Source organism: Alexandromys fortis, unplaced genomic scaffold, assembly GCF_014885135.2.
Source record: "Alexandromys fortis isolate MF-2015 unplaced genomic scaffold, M_Fortis_MF-2015_v1.1 scaffold_233, whole genome shotgun sequence".
Taxonomy (NCBI): Eukaryota; Metazoa; Chordata; class Mammalia; order Rodentia; family Cricetidae; genus Alexandromys; species Alexandromys fortis.
The window spans coordinates 1,340,759-1,367,298 of NW_026068146.1; the positions used below are offsets into that span (position 1 = coordinate 1,340,759).

At 47.5% G+C, this 26,540-nt stretch overlaps 1 protein-coding gene across 18 annotated transcripts in view; it reads right to left on the reverse strand.

Moving 5' to 3' along the window:
- Positions 1 to 26,540, reverse strand: part of Camk2g (calcium/calmodulin dependent protein kinase II gamma) — a 57,339-nt gene that overhangs the window by 8,412 nt on the left and 22,387 nt on the right. For 8 of the 18 annotated variants that reach the window (XR_007589389.1, XM_050127000.1, XM_050127005.1 and 5 more), the window contains 11 exons: positions 23,526 to 23,598; positions 23,271 to 23,373; positions 22,741 to 22,824; positions 22,273 to 22,367; positions 21,526 to 21,648; positions 17,853 to 17,936; positions 17,602 to 17,644; positions 15,231 to 15,293; positions 13,291 to 13,334; positions 3,074 to 3,142; positions 1,928 to 1,972 (listed from right to left, as the gene is read on the reverse strand). Coding sequence is in view for 17 of the 18 variants with exons in the window: in XM_050127000.1 (XP_049982957.1) it covers positions 1,928 to 1,972; positions 3,074 to 3,142; positions 13,291 to 13,334; positions 15,231 to 15,293; positions 17,602 to 17,644; positions 17,853 to 17,936; positions 21,526 to 21,648; positions 22,273 to 22,367; positions 22,741 to 22,824; positions 23,271 to 23,373; positions 23,526 to 23,598 (826 nt within the window). In the remaining variant the exon portion in view is untranslated. The other 10 variants (XM_050127001.1, XM_050127006.1, XM_050127012.1 and 7 more) reach the window with 5 other exon arrangements.

Sequence of the window (26,540 nt, forward strand, 5' to 3'; positions counted from 1 at the left end):
GCAATGGTACTAAAACTGCGGGGGGTGGGAGGTTACGATACAGAGAATACTGTACAGTCTGGCTAGATTCTTGCCCTTTTGGGGGATGTATGCATGCATGGTGTGCATGTATGCGTGGGTGTGAGTGCATGTTTCCTGTGCATGTATGCATGGGTGTGAGTTCATGTTTTCTGTGTATGGTGTGTGCATGTATGCATGGGTGTGAGTACATGTTTGCTGTGTACGGTGTGCATGCATGTATGGGTGTGAGTTCATGTTTGCTGTGTATGGTGTGTGCATGTACACATGGGTGTGAGTACATGTTTGTTGTGTACAGTGTGCATGTATGCATGGGTGTGAGTGCATGTTTGCTGTGCACGGTGTGCATGTATGCATGGGTGTGAGTTCATGTTTGCTGTGTATGGTGTGTGCATGTATGCATGGGTGTGAGTGCATGTTTGCTGTGTACGGTGTGCATGCATGTATGGGTGTGAGTTCATGTTTGCTGTGTATGGTGTGTGCATGTACACATGGGTGTGAGTACATGTTTGTTGTGTACAGTGTGCATGTATGCATGGGTGTGAGTGCATGTTTGCTGTGCACGGTGTGCATGTATGCATGGGTGTGAGTTCATGTTTGCTGTGTATGGTGTGTGCATGTATGCATGGGTGTGAGTGCAAGTTTGCTGTGCATGGTGTGCATGCATGTATGGGTGTGAGTTCATGTTTGCTGTGTATGGTGTGTGCATGTACGCATGGGTGTGAATGCATGTTTGCTGTGTACGGTGTGCAACTATGCATGGGTGTGAGTTCATATTTGCTGTGTATGGTGTGTGCATGTACGCACGAGTGCATGTTTGCTGTGTACGGTGTGCATGTATGCATGTGTGTGAGTTCATGTTTGTTGTGGACGGTGTGCATGTATGCACAAGTGCAAGCACACATATGGAGGCCAGAGACTGACACTGTTGTCTTCTTCAATTGCTCTCCACTTTACTCATGGAGGCAAGGTCTCTGGCTGTACCCATAACTTCCCGGATTGTCTGGGAGGTCCTGTACCTCCAACATGTCTGGTCTACAAGTGTGCACCATGTGCAGTTTGTTTTATGTGGGTTCTGGTGATCCGAATTCCAGTTTTCATACTTGCTCAGTAAGTACTTATCCAAGTTTTCTCCAGAGCCTCGGCTCTTTTCTTCCTTCTAACAATTCTTCTCACTAAACTTCTATTTATTCTTTCTTTTATTCATTCATTCATTCGTCACTTGTTTGTTTGTTTTTTGAGGCTGGGTTTCTCTGTGTAACCTTCGCTATCCTGGAACTTACTCTGTAGCTCAGGCTGACCTCAAACCCCCAGAGATCCGCCTGCCTCTGCCTCCTGAATGCTGGGATTAAAGATAAGCACCACCACTGCCTGCTCTCACTAAACTTCTTTAATATCCACTATATTTTATTATTATTTTTTATTTATGTTCAGTGGTGCTTTGCCTGTATGAAGATATCAGGTCCCCTGGAACTGGAGTTACAGATAGCTGTGAGCTGCCATGTGGGTGCTGGGACTTGAACCCGGGTCCTCTGGAAGAGTAGCGGTGCTCTTAACTGCTGAGCCATTTCTCCAGCCCCATCACTTCCTAACTCACGGAGTTTACTTGCAAACAAGAGTCCGTCACTTGCAAACAAGAAAGCTGTGGCACAGAGTGGTGAACGACCTGCTCTGAGGTCTGTAACAGAGATTCACAGCGGATCAATCTGACTGTACAGCCTCGGTCCAGAGTCAGTAAGCTTTGTCGTTTCACAGGATGGAGTAACCAACACACCCATTATTGCCTTGATACTGGACCCCACAAACACTCCGCACACAATAACCACAAGACTCTCAGACCCCAGTGACTCAGTCTATTTCTTTCCTGCTGGGTGAGAAAGCTGGGCAGACCTGGTGGCCGCTCACTCACCTTGATCCCATCTGTAGCGTTGTGCACCACGGTGGTTTGTGGTTCCTGTGAGAGAAGATAAAAATTACCCTCCAGATTTGGGGACTTGAGCTCTTCTGTGAAGGATCCCCGCACCCTAACACGGTACCCTTAGAGACCCTATGATGACCACTGAGGCCTGCCCACCAGACATCCCTACAAACCAAAATATACTGGCTCGACTAGAGTCCCGGAGAGGCAGGAAACCCAGGATTTAGCTGACTGGCTGGTAAAGAGAAGCTTGAAGAGGCAGGCTCTCAGGACACTGAGAGGACAGGGGCCTCTGCACTTGAGTCTGTGGGTGTGGGGGAGCCCTAGGGAGCAAATACACAAGAGGAGCTGTGGGATTCAGGCCCTGCCAACAGTGTTCATCAAGGGGTGCACAGAAGACAGGGGCACAAGGAAAGCAGAAAGAGAAAGTCTCCCAGAAAGACCTAGGATGCCCCTTCAGCAAGTTGAGGATGGCCCCATGGCCCCACACCAGATTGCAAAAAGGTTCACAGGAAGTAGAAGGCATGGCAGGCATGATTAAACAATTACACAAACGCCCCTGTCTTCCCAGTGTCCTCTGTGCTAGTTCATCAGCTAGCCAGCAGTAGCAGTAGCTCTGTGTTATACTGTACCCACTAAAGAACCCTGCGAGAACTCAACAGAGGGGCTCTCCAGGACCAGAGAAACTTTGGGGAACCTCCATCCTCCTTCCTGTTCTTGACTATACAAAGGAGAGGCTGAGGCAGGTTCTACAAGGAGACCTCTAAGAACTAACAATCAGGTACCAAGAGAACTCCTACCCTCTGCTTTTTTCAAACAATTCACCTCCCTGGCCCTGAGAGCAGACCCACTGAGGGTGAGTGCTTGGGGACGGGAGGCCTAACTGACAGCCCTGATCACTCTTTCCCCAGCAGCAACAGGTACAGGAGCAGTGTGGTTCTGCCATGCAGGATGGAGCATTGCCAAGCAGGGGAATGAAGGGGAAGGGGCCTGAGGGGCAGCACACAGAGCAATCTGCTCTATGGAAAGCAAACAATGACAAAAGCTGTGGGGTCCTGGGAGGTGTGGCAAGAAGAGGAAGTGGGAAAGCAGCAGGGGGCAGCCAGGCTCAGGCGGAGAAGCCGTAGTCAGAGGTACCATGGCCGTCTGCAAGGGCGCGGGCTCTTGGGCTGGGCTTACGAGACTGTTTTTGTTGTTGCTCTGTGGCTGAGACAAGAAAACAGATGGTTTAGTTCCTCCAGAGTCACCAACATTGCTCAGATTTGACTCCCAGACCTCCCTTGTCCCCTGGTCTGGCCTCAGGTGCTACGCCCGAGGTGGCAACTGTAACACCACCGTGCAGATGGGAGCAATGGTTAGAGAAATGATTTGAGGAAGAGAGAATTTGGGGAGTCCCAGAGCCCTAGCTCTGGAGGCATCCTCATTGTAGGACTAGCCAAAGATCTGTTTGAAGGCACCTCTCCAGAAATGTCTGCTTTCTGCAGGTGCCATGCCGCCATAGTCACATCAGACCCAGACCACCACATTACAGGTGGAAAGGATGGGGACTTGAAGCAGAACTAACACTGAAAACTCTGCTCCCCTGTGGCCCTTCTCCTAGCACCTGTATCTCCTTTCCCCTTAAAATAACAGCCTGATATGAAGAGAGGAGGGAAAGGAGCAAGGGTACCTGGCCCGGGAGGTGAAATTCAACTCTGAATATACAATGTAGCCACAGATCTCAGGGGACAGGACTTTGCTCTTTATCTTCCACCTGATAAAATCTTGGACTTGATCAGCTGGAAGTGAGGGCAGAGCCCCGAGGAAGGGCAGGCAAATCTCAATGGTGGTTGTGGCTGTAGTCGCAGTACTCAGTCCCAGGAAAGAACAAGCTGCCCAGCAAGCCAATATTCCTAATGGCAACCACGACCACCAGGGATATTTCCTTGCCTTTTAAAACGCTATAGAGTGGCAGAGTCAAGAAGGAGTGTGGAGAGGAAGGAAGGCAGCCAATCTCCAGGGCAGAGAACCACAGCAATGCTCCCTGACTCTTCTGAGTTCTAAGCAGTTCAACAGAGTCTCCCTGAGGCCCAATGGGGTCACAGACAAAGGAGCAGCTTGACCACCCAAGTTCTTCAGTAAGCACGAGACAAATGTGCCTCTAGTCAGAGCATAAATGAAGATACGCTGATAGCCAGAGCGTATCTCTTTCTCTACTAGAACACACTCAGAATGCATCCAGACTCTTCTACATCTTCCCAAAGGCCTCACGGACCAGATCTACAGCTACATGACCCCAGTTAGTGGCTGAGGTTAGCCATGGAATCCTGAGTCAACATCAAGAACTACAAGATGATACTGAAATGTACAGGCTGGAGATGAGTCCGTGGGGTCAGGGGGGGGGGAGGGGCGAGGGAAGAGAAACACAAACGGTGACTGCTTTCTTGTGTTCCTATCCTGAGACAGCAGAGGGCAGAGCTCTCTTAGCTCAGCTACTGATGCTGATTTCCTGGTTTTGGTTGATTGGAGAAGGGTGCCCAGGCTGCAAACCCAGCTGACATAAAGACCTTTGCAGTGGCTGAGGATGAGCATTCCATGGTAAGACATGCCTATCTGCGGAGGACTGAGCTAACACCAGAGTGGCCACACCTATGGTTATAATGGATGGTTTCATAACGACTAGGCTGCTGTGTTCCCTTGGTGCCCAGTATCCCAAGAGAAAAGATGCATTTACTATAGTCTTTCAGCGCAGGCCTAACAGGAAAATGGGATTTTCACAGAACAAGGTTTAGAGCCAGGAGCCAACCATGAGTTTTTCCCATTACATGGCTGCCTACTGAATGAACATACGGCTCCCAGGAAGCAGCTGCTGATGCCTGGAGAACAGGCCTGATCTCTCTCTCTCTCTCTTTAAAGATTTATTGATTTTATGTATGAGCGCTCTATCTTCACGTATGCCTTTAAGCCAGAAGAGGGCATCAGATCCCACAAGAGATGGTTGTGAGCCACCACGTAGTTGCTGGGAATTGAACTCAGGACCTCTGGAAGAGCAGCCAGTGCTCTTAACGTCTGAGCCATCTCTCCAGCCCCAGGCCTTATCTCTTGAGGGATGGTAAGAGAGGGTCTTTCCCCAAAACTCCCACTGGCTTTACTCCGTGCATTAGACTGTTGGAGGCTACCCAACCTCCACAGCAACCTTCTGATGCCCATTTGTAAGGCCACTCGGTGACCTTGGGCAATGGCCCCGCCTGGCAGGACAGGCCACACTGGTCCACACAGCACAGACATGCAGTGAGGATGAGTGACGCACACGCACATGGCAGAATGGGTCTGCATGGCTGGCAGGCGGGCACAAGCAGCATGGAGTGAGCAGGATGGGTGGGCAGGCAAGGCTCACCATTAGGTGCACGCTGGAACTCGACTTCCTTTTCTGGACACACCACAGCAAAAGGGAAAGAGAAGGGGAAAGAGGGGGTAAGAAGAGACGTTGCAGGTTAGTGCACCAGCTTGGGCTCTGCATGAGGGGTCAGAAGAGGAGGAAGAGCGGGGGACCCCGGAGTCCAACATCAGAGGGGTTAAAACAGTACACAGATCACAGGTGCAAACACTCCTCCAGCCGCTGGAGAAGAACTCTTTCAAGTTCACAAACACAGAAACTTTAGCATACCCTGAGAAGTCCGTTTTATTCAGTCACAAGCATATGTGGGTAACATTTGACGACAAAGGTTTGTAGACAGAACCAGCACACTGACAAGGGCACTCACAGTCTGTCTCTACTATAGGTTTGGGTTCACAGGACCAGCACACTGACAAGGGCACTCACAGTCTCTACAGACAGGACTGTCTGAAACGTGAGTGAGGAATACCAGAGAAATAACAAAAGTTACCATAGGATGGTCTTAGCTTTAGTACAGCATTTGACCTCTGAACTTGGACCTCAATGAAGCTGTGAATGCTGTCCAGATAAAGATGGTGGACTCTTCCCACCTCCCTCCCCACCAGACAGAGTTCCCTGTGTAGCCTTGGCTGTCCTGTAACTCCCTCTGTAGACCAGACTAGCCTCAAACTTACAGGGATCCACCTTGCCTCTGCCTCCTGAGTGCTGGGTTAAATGTGTGCGCCACCACACCTGGTTGGCAGCAGACTCTATCTTACGTTTCAGTTTTGACACTCTATTCCTTGTCAGTATAGTCCTGCTACTTTAAAAACTCTGCATGTTCTATTGCTTTTTGTGATGACTAGAACTGGAAGCCCAGAGGAGCTGGGACTAAGAGTGCAATGACCAAAGACACAGAGATGGAAGCTGAGAGAGGCCAAAGGCCATGACCTCAACCTCCACTAGATCTCTAGACCTCAGGTGCTGAAATAAGAGCATCAAACCAAGACCAAACAGCCAGGCGGTGGTGGCACAGTCCTTTAATCCCAGCACTGAGGAAGCAAAGGCAGGTGAATCTCTGTGAGTTCAAGGCCAGCCTGGTCTATAGAGCAAGTTTCAGAACAGGCTCCAAAGCTACTGAAAAACCTGTCTCGAAAAACCAGAAGAAAAAAAAAAAACCAATTAAGACCAAACAGCACACTAAAAATACACCAGAGTAGACTAAGAGGTTAAGGGTAATTATGACTTTTATAATTAGCTCACTGGGAGACAGAAGTCCCCTTGGACTATGTCTGTTGCTTGAGTTTTGTACAGTCACTTAATGACAACCAATCCCATTTACTGAGGGTTGTTCTGGGCATAATAAACATATCTGAGAAATGGTTTTTGTTCTCTCAGGACCAACGTTCTACTTTAAAGAGACGTTTTCTGGAAGGAGGCTACTAATATTTAAAAGGTATTTCAGAAGATAATGGGGTATGTGGGAGTATGTGTACATGTGTGTCATAATAAAACCCATTACTATGCATAATTTATATACAAAACATTAAAAAATAACATTTATCCATAATTTGGATATGAATTCAAGGAAAATAATCCCTATGGTAGGGTTCCTTTTGCATTAGTCCTTATTCTGCTCTGAGACAGGGTCTTGCTATACAGTCTGGTCCTGAGCTTGCAATCCCCATGCCTGTGTCCTGTGGGTAGTTGAATCACAGGTACGTGCTACCACACTGGACTTGTATAAGCTTTTTTGTTTGTTTTAGAGCAGGGCTTCAAGGAATTCAGACTGCCTTTAACAAAGCTATAGAGCCAAGAAGAACCATGCCGTGAAAGGAGGCAGTCCCCTTATATTCTTATCCATCACTGTCACCTAGCTAGACTTCCACCTAGCACTTATCTTCCTACTTAACTGTCTTATCCTTTTACCCAAGAACTACTCATACTTGTTCTTTTTCTCTTGGGATTCTATTTCCCCATTCGGACAGGTACTCACTGTGGCCCACCCTGGCCTTGAATTTTGTGGCATTTCTCTCTAGCCTCAGTCTCCCAAGAACTGGGATTCCAGAGTGAGTCACGAAACTTAGCTCCTACTGATGCTGCGAAGGAAGGGCCTTTGTTAAGTTCCAGAGCGTCTTAACAGATGCCTGACAATTGACAGCTGACCAGGTCTGCTGAAGGTAGCCTTCCCCAAGCTAAAGCAAGAGCACATCTCTAACGTCAGCTCTGAGAAGGCCAGGCACTCAGTCCAGGCCTGATCTTGGTTCTGGTGATTTTTGGCGGCTGGTGGTAAAGATCATTGCAATCATTTTACCTGGACCTTGCGTTCAGACGGAAACCTTTCAGCTTCTGCTTCTACCTCATGGGAGGTATGTTCATAGCTCTTCTCCTGGATGCTCTCTACTCGTCCTGAACAAGCCTACAGGCAAACCAATCATCCTTTCCACTCCCAGGCAGTTCCCAGTGCCTGCGTCTTTCAGCTTCTCTGTTCATCTTTCCCCACACAGCTGGTCGTCTTCTCAACCAGATACCACATAAATGCTTAAAGGCCAGGTCTCTTTAAAGGACCATGTCTGACTTCTATTTGAAAACTATACAAAAATTTAAAATTTTACACAATTAAAGGGCTAAGGCCTCATTTTCATATTCAAAACAACTGCTCAAAAAGTACTCAATTTTAACCTTTAAAATCTAAAAAACAAACAAAAAATTGGATGGCCACTCTGGCCTGAAGTCAGCAGAAGAATGTAATGCTGCCCAGAGGCCGCAAAGAATTTGAGTGTTTGTGGTCCCTTTCAGTCTGTTCTTCCAAAGTGGTGGCGCACGCCTTTAATCCCAGCACTCAGCACTCCGGAGGCAGAGGCAGGAGGCTCTCTGTGAGTCTGAGGCCAGCCTGGTCTACAGAGTGAGTTCCAGGACGGCCAAGGTTACACAGACAAAAATGCTCACTTTCCCAAAGACCCTGGGTCACTAGCATCAGCCTTCAAAGAAACCCAAACAGAACCTCAAGTTCTTTAATTCAGAGCCATTGGGTACAGGACCCACTCAAACCAACGTTAGCTATCTTGAGCATATCACAGAAACATCTAAGCTGAGGGAAGAAAACCTTTCTGAGAACAGTCAGTGGAAGAAATCGGGGACAGGAGCATTGGAAAGGGTAGTCAGATTCTAGAAGAATCCGAATGCTCAAAGCTCAGGCCCTTTACTGGCTTCCCTCACAGTTTTGGACATCAGCTCAAATTTCAAGAGAGCCCACAAAGGGCACACGTCCCACATTTTATCTTATTTCCTCTTCTTCCAATCACACAAACGACCATTTACACATTACTGAATAAGAAAGGCTACAATCACATTATAAACAATTTGAAAAGCAAAGGGGAAAGTGAGTGAATTTTGCTCAATTTCCTATTGGTCTTAGAGCCTTTTTATATGCAATTAAAATATTATAAGCTACATGTTACATAGTTTATTTTTTTATTTTTTTGGTTTTTTGAGACAGGGTTTCTCTGTGGTTTTGGAGCCTGTCCTGGAACTAGCTCTTGTAGACCAAGCTGGTCTCGAACTCACAGAGATCCGCCTGCCTCTGCCTCCCGAGTGCTGAGATTAAAGGTGTGCGTCACCACCGACCGGCCATAGTATATGTTATACTTTTAAATTAGGAGCTTTTATTTTTGTTTTTCCCTTGAGACAGTTTTTCCATAGCCCTGGCTATCTTTGAACTCTCACTTTAGACAAGGCTGGCCTCAAACTCACAGAGATCCTCCTGCCTCTGCCTTCCAAGTGCTAGGATTAAAGGTGTGCACTACCGCCACCTGGCTAAAATTAGCATTTTGAGTTTAAAGATGATTTAATTTTGAGGCCTTGAACTCACTATGCTGCTGAGGATAGGCTGACCCTCCCGCCTCCAGGTGCTAAGAGCACATGCATGTATCCATTTGTCCACTACCTTCATTTTGGTTTTTTATTAGAGAATAATTTGATTTGCTTATTAATATTAATGCATGGTCCAAGTAAAAAGTTTGGAAAGTAGAGAAAAACCACAATAACAGGAAAAATTTTAGAAACCCCAATGTTACCATATTTCCCATCACTTAGTAAAGCTATGATTAAATACTTCAGTGAGTTTTCTTTTGTTGTTGTTTTTCTATATAGATATTATATGCTGAATTGAGAATCTAAAATGATGCTGTATCTTAAAAAAATATAACTTAGGGGCTGGAGAGATGGCTCTTGTAGAGGACAGGGTTTAATTTCCAGTACCAACATGGCAATTCACAACTGGCTACTCCAGCTCCAAATCTGCCTGAAGAGGTCCAGAGGAGGGTCTCAGATCCCCTGGAGCTGGAGTTATAGCTGTTGTAAGTTACCAGAGGTGGGTGCTGGGGACTACCCTCTTCTGCAAGAGCAGCAAGTGCTCCTAACTTCCGAATTAGTTTTCCAACCGAAGAGGAGTAACTCTAATGGTCTATTAAATGGAATTCTCATTATTTAACCATTTATTTTTAGCAGGCTTTTGAAACAGTTTCCAATGTTTTCATATAATGTCATATAAAACATCTTTCTACTTTCAGCTTTTCCTATTTCCTATTTCTTTAGGAGAATTCTTAGAAGAAAATGCCCAGAAGCAAGGGTAGGAACATTTGTATGGCTTGATACTGGTTTTTGCTGCCATCACGAACTTAAGAATCAAAAATCACACCCACTCCCACCCCTACACACCCATGCACACCCACGCAGAGTCTCTCTGTGTATCCCTAGCCGTCCTGATGCAGACCAGGCTCATTGTTTCAGCTTGCATTTCATTGATAGTAATAAGGATAAAAGCTTTCATCCTGACCTATTTTCATCCTCAGATCATCAATGGATCTTCTTGGATTATCTTTCTGGGGTTATATTTGCTATACTCTTTAATAAAAGGGTTCCCATGCTACCCACCTACTGTGGATGTTTTCCTAGACTACCGCTGTGTCTCCCTCACTTCCTGCCACCTGCCAGGACTAAGGACTGGTCATTGGATCCTCTGGAAATGGAGTTACAGACAGTTGTGAGCTGCCATATGGGTGCTCATCCATTGAACCATCTCTCCAGCCCAAATCAGTATTTTTGGTTGGTGTATCTTTCTGTTGTGCAGAGGATCAAACCTAGAACCTCATGCATGCTAAGGAAGCGCTCTACACCTCTGGTTCTGGAACCTGTATACATTACAATTATCTTCTTAGGCTAAAGTTACACGGTTATACTGGAGTCATCTTTGAAACCCATTATCTCAAAAGTTTTGAGTCTGTCCGAAAATCAAGTCACAAAGCGAGACATGATTTGGTATATACTTACAATCCCAGCACTTAGGAGGGAGAAGAAGGAGAATCAAGGAGTTCAAAGCTAAGAATGGACTTTTCCCTGGGTTCTGCCACGTGGTTCCCAGGGTCATTAAAAATGTCTCCATCAGCTATGCCACCCATCCCTTAATCTCAATGCGATCAAAACAAAATTCTCCCACCTGAACAGACATTTTTTTATTCATTACTACTCTGTTCAACAGTCAAGACTTGACACTGTCTGATGAATTTTCTGTTTTTCTTTCTGTTTTTCCTTTTTTGAGACAGGGTCTCTACATAGCCCAGGCTGTCTTGGAACTCACTACGTAGACCAAGTTAGCTATGAACTCACATAGATCTACTTGCCTCTGTCTTTTTTATTTTTTTGTTTTTTTTCCAAGAGAGGGTTTCTCTATATAGCCCTGGTTGTCCTGGAACTCTTACTTCTGCCTCTTGAGCCCTGAGATGAAAGTGTTCAAAACTATATACAGATAATTATAATTAATTAATTAGTTAATTCAGTCAGTCAGTCCTTCCTTCCTTTCTTCTTAAGACAGTGTTGCTGTGCTATGTGGCTCAGGCTGGACTTGAACTTCTGACCTTCTTACTATGCCTTAACAGTGCAAAGTTTACAAGAACGCAGTGCAATGCCCAGCTAGTGGACTCTTCTAAAATCACCCATACCAGAGTGAGACTCTTCAGGGACACTTCTAACAGCAGGTGCTCCCTGTGTCATGAGTTTAGGTAGCCTCTATTCTGAGTAGTTGGAATCTGTGTCAACCTACTTGTCAATAATTTTGAATATTTTCCCTTGATACTTCTGATCATCTTTTCTTCTGAACCTTCTATCTCCAGATTATAACTTTTTAAAATTTTATTTTTTATTTTTTGGTTTTTCGAGACAGGGTTTCTCTGTGGCTTTGGAGCCTGTCCTGGAACTAGCTCTTTGTAGACCAGGCTGGCCTCAAACTCACAGAGATCTGCCTGCCTCTGCCTGCCACCCGAGTGCTGGGATTAAAGGTGTGCGCCACCACCGCCTGGCTCTATAGCATATCTTGACACCTCTGCACAGCTCTTTCCTTCTTCCATTCACCCATGTACACTCAGACACATCTATTTTCCTTGATATAAGGATTGAACCTAGGGCTTCATGAATATTAGTGATACCCCTAGCCCTTCAAATCTCTCTTACCATAGCTCTCCTATTCAGGCACACAGTATTTTCCACAAACTTTCAATTCTATTGCTCAATTGGATTAATGTGGCTGTTTTGGTTCCTGCAGTGCCGAGGAATGAAAGCCAGGACCTTTGCTGTTCTCTACCACTTAAGCTATAAAGTCCCAACCCTACAGTGCTAGTCCTAATTTTGACTGATTTTTCTTATCATTCCCCTTTTCTATTAAAACAAAAACAAGTGAGGTCAAGTTTTTCTATGTTATTTGAAGCTGGCCTTACTCTCACCATAATCCTACCTCAGCCTCCCAGGTACTAGCGTAACAGTACTGCCACCATATCCACCATACATCTGTATTCTGGCTGAACAGAAACATTAATATGTATGACAACTCATTCCAATGCACTTTTTTCAGGTTTCAGAAGTAACAATGTCTCATTTAAAAGTGAGAAGAAAATGAAGGCTGTTCTCCTCTCTTGCCCTCACCTCCAACACCATACCTTAAACAACCACTGAACAGTCTCATCTTCTTCTGCTCCCTAAGCTTGTGCCCAGGGCCTTTGGCCTGGGTCACTTTTCTGAGAGCCTTTTTCCCTGTTTGGTTTCCTCGTCTTGAGCATGCCTAGAACCAGGTGGCCACCCTTAAACCCGAGCTCCACACGAGCAGGTGTGAGTGGCACCTAAGCTCCCTTCCTAGTGGCAGAAAGACACAAAAGCGAACATGCAGAGAAGGGAACAGGAAGGGAGCAGGGGACGTGAACATAAATGCGGGCACACGCTCCTGGGAAAAGGCCCAGCTTGTGCTTTTGTTAGAGTATGGCTTAGGTAACGTCTTGCTTTGAAACGTGTCAGGTGGTGGGTACACCGTATCCCAGCCCCAGGACACTTGCTGCTTCCCATGTGCCTGTGTACCCTGAATCCTCTAAGTGCCTGCATCTCAGCTCAGCTCAGCCAAGTTATTACTCCAGGCCCTCTTATTCCCCGACTCACACAGGAGAAACCGACGGGAATGAGCTGTGACACACCATTGCCCCCTCACTTACAGAAGCCCGAGTCTCTCAGTCAGTGGCACCTCACCTGGGATATAAAAGTGGTTTATAGAAAAACGGCTTCAAGTTCCCGGTATGGGTACCCTGCCTGAGTTACCATGGCACACTAGTTGGCTCTGATTAAAAGAGGTTATGCAAAAAGGGACACGATTACCCAAACGGCCCAAACAAATCAGAAACCCAGAGAGTCCAGCCCTGGAGATGAGGCGGGTATGGAGAAGTCAGGCTCTAGGAGACTGGATCTGGACCACTCTCCCCGTATCTTTCCTATCTACTATCAGGAGGCCCATATCCCTTCTTCCCTCTCAGGCTAGTAGAACCTGTAGTTCTGAGCACAAAGGCTTAAAACAAAACAGTAAGGACAAGGTTCCTAAGGAAAAGGAAAACAAGATGCCTAGAGTCCCTCAGCAACTGCTGGGAGGGAAGTCCGTCTCTGGTCAGAGGACTGGAGAAATACCTACCTTGACGCCGCCATCTGACTTCTTGTTCAATAGGCTTTTGGCAGCTGTGAAAACAAAGAGGCAAGTCATGTCTCGGCATCACATCCGCTCCTCAACCCGGCAGCCAGATCTGCGAGAAACTGCTGCGCTAACAAGGGGCCAGGAGCCGCCACAGATCCCGAGAAGAGGCCGGTGCAGTAGCTCCTCTGCAGGAAGGGCATCTCAAGGGTTTCAGAGCCACGGCACTCTAGAACCTTCTTTGCCATGGATGAGGGCTCAGTAGAAGCAGACACCCTGTGCTTAGGAAGAGAAACCACATTCGGTACTAGCGCTTCCCGGGGCACTGGGAGCACTGTCCTCGACAGCTTCTGCCCAGGCCCGGAAACAGTGCCGATGTGAAATGGTTGAGGGCTCCATTTCTAGACACCACGGAAGTCCTCTAGACTGAAGGATGCAAGACATCTCCGGAGTTTTCTCAAGAAAATAGTGTCACGTTCACAAAGGCGACCAGACGTGAGGACAGACAGTCACAGACACATAAACCAGGACCACCTACAGGAGGGTTTTGCCAAGGGGCTGAAGCCTTCACTGGGCAGGACCTCACCCAGCGTAATGGAAGCTGTCACCCTTCCCATTCTCTGGATCCATGAGCAGGAGGGGCTGGCTGAGTTATAAAGCTGCCAAACAGATTCCAGCCAGCCATGGGGTTATATTCGGGGCTGGTGGTGACACCAGAAGGCCACAAAGGGCACAGGAAGGCAGCAGACAAAGGGTGGGAGAGTTCTGGGAGGCACAGGGATAATCACAACTCTCCGGTCCACCTGGACTGCCCTATATTTCTATCTTGGTTTTAAGCACTTGCTCGCTGTGTTTTGTGACTGAGCGCACGTGGGCTATTTAACCACCTTGAGCCTCAAATTCTTTGTTATAAAATGGGATGTAACAGCCCCTAGGTCACAGGACGGTAGTGGGGATACAATGGAACCACGCCTAAAAATAACAGTGTCTGGCATGTGAGAATCATTCACCATGACCATTGCTGTGACTACTGCCACTGTCCTCTGGCCTTCAGGCGGCCATTCCTAGCTAAGCTAGTACTTTCTCCAGAGAGAGAAGGAACATAGCTTCAACACAACATTTTGGTTCTCAAAAAAAAAAAAAAAAAAGAAAAAGAAAAAGGCCTTTATCCTTAACTCCAGTCACGCTGTATTTGGGCAAGTAAATTTTTAATGTTTATAGAGTAAGCCTGACTACCAACTGTCACACACTGGTTCTCAACTCAAGGTGCTCACTAGACTCACTTGGAAAACTTTACAAAACACTTAGACTTATCCCGTCCACTAAGGATTCTGTTTTGTCTGGTGTGGAAGCAGGATTTTGTTTTATGAGCTCCCAGGTGGCTGGCTGAGAACCTACAACAGACACGTTCCTAAGTATCTCTGTGTTACCTGTCATTACCATTACAGAGATGAGGAAATTAGGGGTGGGAGAGCTGACATGATTTGCTCAGCGTGTGACAAGCCAAGGGATGGCTCACCCTGAGGAATCTGTACTCCACAACCTTTGAGACCAGGCTTCACAATTTTGAGGCTTTCTCTGAGGGGTCTTAAATTGCACTGCAAGGGTCTAGTCTTAGCGTGAGACAGCTCCAGGCCATGCCCAGGGTTGTTTGCGGGTCAAGCCCTTTGGCCATCTGGAGGAGAGGCTCCTACTACCCAACTCCAAGTCCCCAGGCTATTGCCTCCTGAGAGTTGGCAAGCGCCCAGCATGCACGGCTGGTTAGGGGCCTTCATAACATCAATGTGCTTGCAGATGCCAAGTTAGGTGGTCCATATGGCATGCCCATCTCAGCCCACAAGCATGGGACTCGCCTCCCTGGTGAGTGGGCCTGGCATGCTGGCCCTACTGTTGGGGTGGCAGGGAGCCAAGGCAGGCGGTCAGGGAGGACTCATGCCACGTACCTTGCCCGGCCAGGCCGGCGGCGCTCGCGGCAGGCGAGGCGGGGGCGGAGCTCTGCCTGCCAACTGAGGGGATACAGTCTCTCAGTGCAAAGAGCTGCCGCAAAGCCACGGGGGGCCAGTCAGCAGCGAGAGCATGCCCCAGCGTGAGGCGTAGAAACCGCTGGCCGCCCACGCACAGCGAGGCCCGGGTGGCATGGCCAAGCCAGCCGAGCTGGGAGAGAGGAGGCACCAGGGGGCAGACTGAGGAGGCAGGAGCAGCCAGCTCTACAGCAGTCTGGGGGCCTGTGAGGCTTGGACAGGCTGAATACCATGCCTCCACTTCACAGCAATGGCTTCATTGCTTGTCCCGTGACCTCTTCAATAAGAGCCCAGGGGTAAAAGCCTGACCTGGTGGGAGGCAGGTACCTTTTCTGAGGAAATCAAGAGTGGTTACTGGAGTGCTGGAGCAGAGAGCATGTCCGTTGCCACATTCCAAATAACAGAGAGGTTCTGGGGCACGGGAAGGCTCTCACAGGGCCCTGGGGCAGCTACCTCTATGGAGAAGCCCCAGCTCCTCCTCCCTGTAAGGAGTCAGTGGAGAGAGGTAGCTTTTCTCAGTCTGCATTTCACTGTGCACTGAGGATGAAGACGTCCAAGAAAGGATCCCCAGAAACAAAGGCTGCCAAAGCTAGATGTCAGCATCTGTCTAACTACTGCTGTACCCCGTGGACCAACTAGGGAAATAGTCTAGCCTGTGCCTAAAGAAACAGAAGTCTATTTCTGTAGACGTCTCCGTGGCTCTGTCCTCACCTGTCCCAAATGAAGGGCAGAAGAAGCCAACATGGGATGTTTGCAGGGCTGTTTTGTTTTGTTGCCCCTTCTGACCTAGGATAAAGTGAGCTCAAAGACCAGAAGGCTCTTGAAGGAGGAGTTAACACTCTTTCCTAACTGAGCCTGACTCTCTGAAACCAGGCCACTAATTCCTGAAACAGAGAGGGAGGCTGACATGCAGCTCAAGACCACAGGCCAGGGACTTGCTTCTGACTTGCCTGGCTCTACAGGCAGCAGCAGCCTGTCTTCACCGTCCTTTGACTCAGAGAAAAATATCACTACTCTACGGGTGGCATAGAAATGCCCTCGAGTGTCCTCTAAGAAGGCTCTTAAATCAAGCAAATAAAGCTGAAAGTACTTTGAGGAGAAGGAGCACTGTGGGGGCTACAACTCTATCTTTTCTCCTCTTCCTTCCCTGGAGGGACCATGACCTTCTAGTGTGTATTCAACATAGGAACAAACCTCTAAACCAGGGTCATCCAGACAGCCTGGAACCCTGTGGTCCAAGAGCAAGAGTTTATAGAGCCCTAGCCCTTCTCCCTGAAGCCTCTTCCAAGCCAAAGCTCTCCAGTGACACATAACCAGGTTCAGCAGGACCTGAACTCAAAGATGGAAGCCCTGCCCAGAATGGCCACCTACTATAAGTGGTGAGTGGCTGGCACTCCCTCACAAGCCCCTCTTCATGGCGGTGCAGGGGATAAGCAAGGGAAGGGGTCTTGTTAGAAGGATGAGAAAGGGGGTCTTGAACCAAAACAGCGAGGCTGGGGGTTAGAGGAAGGGAAGACCAAGGGCAAAAGCAAGCTGGGGAGAGACCTCTCTGCCTTCAGTTAAGTCTTGACATTAATCTTTTCCTCACAGAAAAGCCACTGTGCTCCCAACTGAGGGCAAACAATGAAGGTCAGGGTGAGAAAGGGGTAGAGGAGACTGGAATGTCTTGCATCTTAAAAAGAAATGTCAAGTGTGGTTTACAAATTACTGACCCCAACTCTCCCAATTCCTTATGCAAATTAAGTGAGTTCCTTCGCCTCCCCACCACAGGTCTCTATTTCTTCACGTTTATAGCTAGTGTCACAGAGGGTACTGTAAGCCTTGGTCGATGAGAAACGCTTAAACATCTGGACAGTTTCTATCAGGCGCCTCTTCTCCGGCACAAGGAAGGGAGAGATGACTTCAAGCAGATGCAACTGAGAAGACACACTGTATCTCATCTTTCTTTTTCCTTCAGTGCATTCTCCAATACCCTAGACTGGCTAAAATCTCAAAGTACTTAAGTCTTTGGAGAACTACGAACACCTGGGGATAAGGCACCTGGGAAGCTCGGCAGGCTACTTTTGGGTAGTCTGAAGAAACAGAATTCATAAATTGGAGCCTCAGAAAAAGCCCTTCCCTCCACATCTGAAGAAGCTGGGTAAAAGAATTCAGCAGCGGCCGCCCTCAGAACAGGACCCTGCTCATCCTGCTCAAGGTGCCACCTGAGACACCTGTGCTGCTGGGCTGGCCAAACGCCATTCTTGTCCCACTCACCTCGGCAGAATTAAAGTGCACAGCTGGGAACACATACCTGAAAAGTTTCTGGAGACGAGCATGGTGGTAAGGATGGCACCCTGGAGAAAGAAGAGAATCCTCTAAGTCCAAATGAGCTTTAGAAGCAGGTAGCCTGGCCCCAGGCAAAGGCAACTCTGGGCCAGAGCCGAAGAACGCGAGTTTTCAGGTGCCCCAGCATGAACGAGCTTCACTTTGGAGCCAGGCAGGAGCTATACTCTGAAGAGTCCACTCTCAAGAGACAGTGATCCAGAAGCAAGGCTAGCTCACCTTCAGTTTTCTCCGGGCATTAAATTTGCGCAAGCACTCCACCGTCTCTTGGCGATGCATCATGGATGCCACTGTCGATCGTTGCTGGAAGTCAAACAGACAGGTCTGTGAGGTCCCCCTCATAGATTTTCTGTCCCGCATCTCGGTCCTGTCACCTTAGCACCGACGGAGCTGCCAGGACACCGTCACCACACACTGTGCTACACAGTGCTCATTAAATGAGTTCACAGATGAGAAAAGGCCTTTAGAACCCAAGTGCCACCAACAACTCGAGGTTATGTCAAGGGCAATCCGAACAAGAGGCAACTGAGTATAGGTGTGATGGGATCCTGGTCTCTTTACCTGGGTACCTGCTGCGGTCCAGACTCTGCACAGGGGGAGACAGGCTCCTGCTCTACAGGGTGCCTGTCAGGAACCCAACATATCCCACAAAGTCTTCAAAGAAACTGTTCTGAAAAGCTAGGGATTATCTTGAAGCAGAAACCATCCTTGTTTTTCTGAGACAGGGCCTTGCTGTTGTAGCCCCAGATTGGCCTTGCCTCATAAGCGCTGGCATTATAGGTGAGCGCCACCATGACCACTTTTTTTCTTCATCATTTTAGAAGGTTTTTTTTTTTTTTCTTCAATGTATTTGCTGTTATAATGTCCTTGCCTCCTTAAACTGAGTCCACCGGACACAGTGTATTTCCTTGATGACTCAGGGTCATATACTGTGTAACACTGTAACACAGTAATTCCCTGGGGCTACAGAGAACTACAGCATTGTAAGTGGTGGGTTTCTCTGATCCTTGAGTGCCTCAGTTGAGATGGTCATCACTCTCTTTACTATTGCTATCTCAGCCAGCCCAGTTGAAAACACTGCTAGTGTCCATGACCTAGAGTGTCCACCACCCCACAATCCTTGCCTTCGCGCCAACCTGCTGCCTTTCCTGGATCCCAAAGCACTTCTCTTAACCTTCTCTGCCTTTTCCTCATCCCTCCCTCCCTCCCTCCCNTCTCTCATACATGGAAGTTAAAAAAAAAGTAGGGGGTAGGAGGATGTCTCATCGGTTCAAAGCACTGGCTGCTCTTGCAAAGGAGCCAGATTCAGTTCCCAGTGCCCACGTGGTGGCTCACAGCCATCTGTCGACTCCAGTTCCAAGAGACCGGACACCTTCTGAGCCCCCATGAGTACTCAGCATGCACATAGTGCACATACATGCATGCGGGCAAAACACACACACACACACACACACACACACACACACACGCACGTTAATAAACCTTTTTTTTTCCTTTCATGTAAATCTGAGCCAGGTGGTGGTGGTACACACCTTTAATCCCAGAACTCAGGAGGCAGAGGCAAGTGGATATTTGAGTTCAAGGCCAGCCTGGTCTATACAGTGAGTTCCAGGACAATCAGAACTACACAGAGAAACCCTGTCTTGAAAAAACAAAAAAGATGTGAGTTTGAGACCAGCCTGGTCTACAGAGCTAGTTCCAGGACAGGCTCCAAAGCCACAGAGAAACCCTGTCTCGAAAAACCAAAAAAAAAAAAAAAGACAAATAAAAAAAGTAAATATGAAAGACAAGTAAAAATAAGTGATTTCTGGAGAATTAAAGATGTGTGTGTGTGAGGGGTGTGTGAATAGTGTGTGGTACAGATATGTGCTAAATTCGCACAATTAACAATGCAATTTATATGCAGATTCATATCGACAAAGGAAAACACAAACAAACAAAACTTCCTGACCTGTCTTCTTCCGCTAAGGGATACTGGCTATTTGCTCCTTCACTACCTGGCTTCCCAGATGTCTCAGCCTCACTTATCTGGAGACAAACAAGTATCTTCTTATTGTTTCTCACTATCTGCAAAGCTGGGAATTCTTTCCCATCTTTCTCAGGGACTCTCAGGTCTGGTTGCTGATGCTCTAAGTCCCACCTGCTTCTTAGTTTCTGGATCTTCTCTGATTATATACATAGCCTACATAGAAACAGCAGGTCACGTTTCCAGCTTCTCACTTCTTATCTCTACAGCCCCTTTCTTCTGCCTTCCTTGATGCCAAGAAAGCTCTACCACTAAATCACACCCCCGGCCATACAGCCATAATTCTTATCGTCCACCAGGTGCCTCAGCTGGTGGCTTTTTAACACTATTCTCACTGCCTACAATACCAAGGCATCATCTTTTCTCACAATCTAGCTCTTCTGGGCCCATGAACTGTACAACCATCACTCACTGGCCAATTAAACCCAGCAATACCCATCAGCTTGCCCTCTCCTTCACTCAAGCCCAGGTACTAAATCCTTTAGATTATCTTACATTTGATGGCACCACCCACTCCTCCACCTCCACCCTCGCTGCCCCTGCTCAGACAGTGGTGACAGCTTTTCGTCTCTGCCTCCAGCTTCTTGCTCATCAGCTCCACGTTCTACACAGCTTCCAAAGTGATGCTAAACGCAAATATCACACTCTCTTTAAAACCTATGCTTTAGCCAGGTGGAGGCGCATACCTTTAATCCCAGCACTTGTGAGGCAGAGGCAGGCGGATCACTGTGAGTTAAAAGCCAGTCTGGTCTACAGAGAGCTAGTTCCAGGGCTGCCAGGTCTACACAAAGAAACTCTGTCTTGAAAAACAAAAACCAAAACCAAATAACAAACCTCAACTCTTAAGGCAGAAGGTGGTATGTCATGCGATCTTTTTTTTTTTGTTTTTTTTCCCTTTCTTTCTTTCTTTATTTATTAAATATTTCTGTCTCTTCCCCACCTCCGCCTCCCCTTTCCCTCCCCCTCCCCCAATCCATCATGCGATCTTTTGTTGCTCTACTCTTCTGCATTCCCAGTCAGTCTCACTGAAAACCAGGCTACTTAGTGTTCCTTACAGGTGACCATTTCCTATGGCCTCTCACCGCTTCCAGGCTAACCTTTGTCTGCAGGGTAACGGTGTGTGTGTCCTTAAGTCATCTGCTAAGAACCAAGGCAGAGATCACCTTCTCCACAAACCTTCTTTGTGTGACCCTAATGCCTACCAAGGGCAGCAGAAACCCTTGAATCTGTTACATTTTCTGTTTATTTGTCTGATGATAAGCATGGTTGCTTGTTTGAATGACTGTTTCCCCAGATCTTTGGGGCAGAGACCATGCTCGATTCGTCTCCAGGAACTGCATTCAAAGAGGCATTCAATAAACGTGGGAACTGACAAATAAACAAATACGTCCTTCAAGATGCTCATTATACCAGGACTGCCCCTTTGTCTGCAAATAGATATTTCAGCTCAACAAAACTGTGTATGAAAACAGTATGTCAATCTACACGACAGCCTGGGAGGAGTTCCCAGGAACCCAGCTCGAGAGTTTCACAGTGGTTTAAGAAGCACATCTCAACAGTTCAGAAGCCTCCTGTGTTTATTCACTGGGTACCGATCAGAGCTGAAACCCAAGTATATCCTAAGCCTGGGACTTCACACTATTATCAACTACCTGCTCTAATTCAAGAACAGAACCGAATTATAGCCTCACAAGTAAAGATCTATTAGCACTTTTTGCCTCCCAAGTCCCCTGATGACATTTATTGACCTTGGACTCCACTCACCCCCTTTGCCCTGCCCTCCTGAATCCTTGTGCAAGGAGGGGTAAAGGGGTACATGAGGGCTGCTACCTCCAATCTCCAAGTGATGAGGGCAAGGACACTTACACAGACCCATGGGTGCTTGAGAGCCTGGTCAGCTGTGATACGCTTTGCTGGGTTTATGGTCAGCATCTGGTTGATCAAGTTCTTAGCTTCAGGAGTCACTGTGTCCCATTCTGGTGATGGGAACTAAGAAGTAGGAACAGGGGAAAGGGAGATAGGAAATTTGTGAGGCTTCTACCCCAAAATGTAGGTTGTCTTCATTCCAACTCCTGTAACTGGGATACTCTGTGGTACCCAAAAGTTGGAGAAGTACTAGGAATATCCCAAGATCTGTGTCAACTTATAGACTTGGAAAGTAAGACAGAAAAATAATAGTTAGAATGTCATGGGTCAGATCAGTGAAGAAAGGGAACTAACATTTTCTACTCAGCTTTATCTTTCTACTAAGCAGAAAACAGGCTCTGTCTGCTATGTGCCCATGGTACCAACGTGGTGGAGGAAGGCTCTAGAATTCTTCCTGCATCATCTAACACACCATGCGGCTTTTCTGTTCTTTTCAGAAATAGAACAAAGGGGCTTTAATAAGTTCTTTAATTTTATAATTAACAAGGAGGATTTTTTTCTTTTAATCTAGTCTCTGTACATAAGGTGGCAAGAATTGAGTCCTGTATGCCCATCCTTGGGTCCTCAAAGTCCCCTGACACCCTGTTATCAAATGACAGTAACACCACTCCCGTGGACAGACCCTTAGAGGCAGGGAATCTGTTCTGGAGGGAGTGCCTGCTCAGCTCTCAGAACACCCATCCTTACATCATAGGCTCCAGCTTTGATCTGCTGATATAGCTTGTGCTGATCCTCATCCCAGAAGGGAGGGTAGCCCACCAGGAGGATATACAGGATGACCCCTGCGAGACAGAACACACAGGTCACTGGGGTCAATCATTCACCCCTGAGGAACCAAGAAAGGCCATGCAGGGCTCAGAACCACCCAGAAAGGTAGGGTCAGGCCAGAGTTAATGCTGTGTGACTAGCCCTCCTGCTGTGCCAAACTCCTCATGGCACCAAGACCTCTTCAGGTGCAAGCTATCCTCCAAGAAGGATTCACCTGGGGAGAGGGCATGATGGGAACAGCCCTCCCAAGGGAACGAGAGCCAGCGCCACGATGTCACATACAGCAGACACTTGCGGGGCCCAAAAGGAATAGTAAAGCCTTTTTTGTCATCGCAGGAAGCCAAGGGCCCGTAACACCAACAAGATGAGTGCATGGAATGGGCTTACCGCAGGCCCAGATATCCACAGGTTTTCCATAGGGATCTTTCCTCAAGACTTCGGGGGACAAGTAACCTGGGGTGCCAGCAAAACCTGCAGCAGAAAAACGCAGAGCCACACTGAGCCTACTTTCTCTCTCATTAAATCTACATCTGTAATTTCCCCCAAAGCCCTTCTAATGCCTGATGCCTGCTGATTTTACTGTATACGCGCTCTCTCGGCACTCAAGCTGCAAATGATGACAGCCTGGGCTTCTCCAAGTACCTGGAATCTAAATCAGAGGGCAAGCACTTGTGCCTACCAGGAGCTCAAGCACCTCCCCAGAGGCAACAAGCACGCACTGCTGACAGCAGCCAGGCTCACTATACTGAGTCATGGAGGGATTGGCCAGGAGGGACCGGGTGCCTTCCCATCCTCCTCCACTTTCTGAAAAGGCCAGTACCATTAAAGGCCTGATTTCTAGTTCTGAAAGAGGAAGGCAGATCAGGAAAAGGAGGAAGGGCGGAGGCTGCATTCCCGGAAGACAGGGTCACCCTTACCAAACCAAGCCTGTTGCTCTCCCTGCACTTCAATGGCAAGGCCAAAATCAGCCAGCTTGACCGCAGCACCCTTGCATTTACTCGCCAGCAGCAAGTTCTCAGGCTGCAGAAGGAACAAGGAGAACCTTATGAGGCACTCACCATGGAGTCCAAAGGGCGCCTACTCTGGGCTCGCACAGTACCACTACCTAGCTCCAGGTGGCGCCAACGACTCACAAGCAGGAGGCAAAGGAAGACAGCCTGGTTAATAAGTACCTTCAGGTCCCGGTGGACGATGTCATGCTGGTGGATGTGGTTAACACTCTCCAGAATTTGATGTATACAGTGGCTACAAAAGGAGAAGAAATATCAGCGCAGAGATAGACTACCTCGTCAAAGATCACCTGTGTGGACCACACTCACTGAACAATAGGCTAGAACCCTGGGCCTTAAATATTATCTAGTTCAGCCTATTTTGTTCTTTATTTTAAATTGAAAAATAACTATCTACTTCTGAAGGACAATGTTATATTCTGATACAATGTGCACCACCATATATATCACCTCAAATATTTATTCTTTCTAGTGAACATTTAAAATCCATTTTTATGTCAGGCAGTGGTGGTGCACACCTTTAATTCCAGCACTTGGGAGACAGAGGCAGGCAGATCTCTGAGTTGGAGGCCAGCTTGGTCTACAGACTGAGTTCCAGAACAGCCCAGACTACACAGAGAGACCCTATTTGGAAAAACCAAACCAACCAAACACAAATTACTAACTAGAGTCACCTGCTGTACAGGTGTACAGGTAAACCCACTCCTCCTACCTGAGCAGCAGCTCTCCTTTCCCACCCAATCCGGCTCCTGCTAACCACTACTCTTTACCTCTGTAGGGCATCTTTTTTAGATTGCACAAAGTAGATCTTCCTGTGCCTGGTTTGTCTCACTTAGCACAAGGCCCTCCAGATTACCTATCTCATCATAAATAACAGAGCTTCCTGGCCTTTTACAGCTCAATAGAGTACACGATTCTTTTTTAATCCATTCATCTGCTAATGGGCATTTAGGTTGTGTCCATTTCTTGGCTACTGTGGGTGTGCAGACATTTCTTCAACATACCGAGTTATTCTGTTGGGTATTTACCCAGTAGTGGGATTGCTGGATCAGATGGTAGCTCTATTTTTAGTTTTTCTGAGAAACAGCCATACTGTTTTCCAAAAATGGCTATACAAATTTACAACACCAACAGTGTATGAAGCTTCCTTTTTTCTCTCTTCCTTTTCTCTTCCTGCTTTGAGGGAGGGTCTTCCTGCTCTGTAGCATAAGCTGGCTTGCATCTGCTATGTAACCCAGAGTGGCCTTGAATTCATGGTCCTTCCACCTCAGCCTCATGACTCTGGGAATATGGAAGCCACTGTGAGGGTTCTCTTTTCTCATCATCAACACTTACCTCACAAGAAAGGAAACCAGCCCAGGTAAGGCTATGTGGGTTTTCCAGAGACTAGAACAGAGGTCTACCATGACTTATTTTGAATGCAAAGATCCAGAACAACTAATTTGTTTTCTTGAGATGGAAAAATGCTAAATATTCCTATGAAAGGTAAGACCATCCAACCCCCTTCTTTCTCTTTCCTAAGTAACTTTTTTCCTAGGGAAGAAGTTTATGTTGCGACTTGGGACAGGTGCATGGTGCATCGTGCATGCCTGCACCTACCCAAGCATTTAGTGAGGAGCTCTTAAGGCGTGTTCTCACACCATCTAAGGCATTAACTGCTCTAAAGTTTCTCATCTAGTAGGGAGACAAGACAATCACATAGATTCCTTCCAGAAATAATAGCGTTCTGACTATTCTACACAGAAAGAACTACATTCTCCCTGTGGCAGGAGAGGACTCCAGAGCAACAGTGGGGATGAGCGTGCCCTCCCAGGACATCTGGCAATGTCTGGAAATAATCCTGACTGGCACAACTTGGAAAGGGGCTTACCTACTGCTCAGAGATGCCTCTAGGTTCTACTCATGCGTAGGAGAGACCTTCATTACAAAAAAAAAAAAAATCCATCTGTGCTAAAGGTCAGTACCACTGAGGCTGAAGAAGGCTGGTATATGCCTAGTCAGCAGCCTCCGCCAGGTGTGCAGGGCTGACCTGCATAGCATCCGGATGTGCTGGCCTGCGTGGCCTGCAGTTAGGGTTTGCTTCTCTGAAACCTGGTACTGAGGCTCCGAAGAGAGCTAAAGAGTCAATGGATGCTGTCAGACCCTGACAGTGAAGCTCAGGGCCTCCACGCCATACAGCCTGACAGTGCCAAAGGAACCTTAAGACTAAGCTGCAGAGGCGAGTCTCCACAGAAATGTATAATTAGAACAGAGCCCGGCTAGCAGGGAGAGCCTTCAGGCCAAAAATGGCAAAAGTGCGAAGTGTCCCAGCAGAGCCAGGCCAAGCCCACTGGTACAGTCCCCCCACCCCCAGCTCCCTGAGCTATCACTGCCTCCTCCCACCCACAGCCTGGTCCTCCCCTGCTGGCACTGGAATTCATCTCTCCACTTGAGAATTTTTCCTCAGGCTGAGGCATCTGAAGTTGATCAGCAAACATGGCTGTTCAGGGTTGAGAAATTCGTGAGGAAACTGCACTCCCCCACTCTCTATAGAGGCAGCCTGAGCTGCCACATAAGCCAGATAAGCCGTAGGCAGGATAACAAACATCAGGCTGTAAAGGGGAAGAGCTAAAGTGGGCAAGGCAGGTCAAACACTACCTGAAGGCCATGAGGTAGGTGGATCGTGCTGTATCACACGAAAGAACCACTGGCTTTGATAGAAAGCTGGGGGCTAAGCCATGGGACCCATGGAACTGGTCATGGTAGTGAAAAGACAAGGGCTGAAAGCTCCCGAGGAAGCTTTCCAGGTTCATACCCTTCAAGACAAAAATGATGCTTTCTCCACCTCTGATCCCCAGTTCCCTACGTCAAGACCTTGTACAAACAAGAAAGAAGAGGTGCAGAGCGCTTGTGAGTACATAATAATGCGCCAAAAAAAAAAAAAAAAGGATTTCTGAGGTCACAGGACAAAGGAGACCTGGAAGAGGCTTTGAAAAAAGCTACTCTAGGGGTGCTGACATTTTAACTTCTAATACTACGCACAGAATGCAGCCCTACCGCAACTTTACAGACTCTGTCCAGACAAGAGTTCAAAGACTATCCAAAGAAAACACAATGCTTCCTCTGCCTGCCGTCCCCCCCACCAAAAAAAAAAAAAGTAGCCAGGACTTATTTCATTCCTAAACTCAGAGGGCTCCA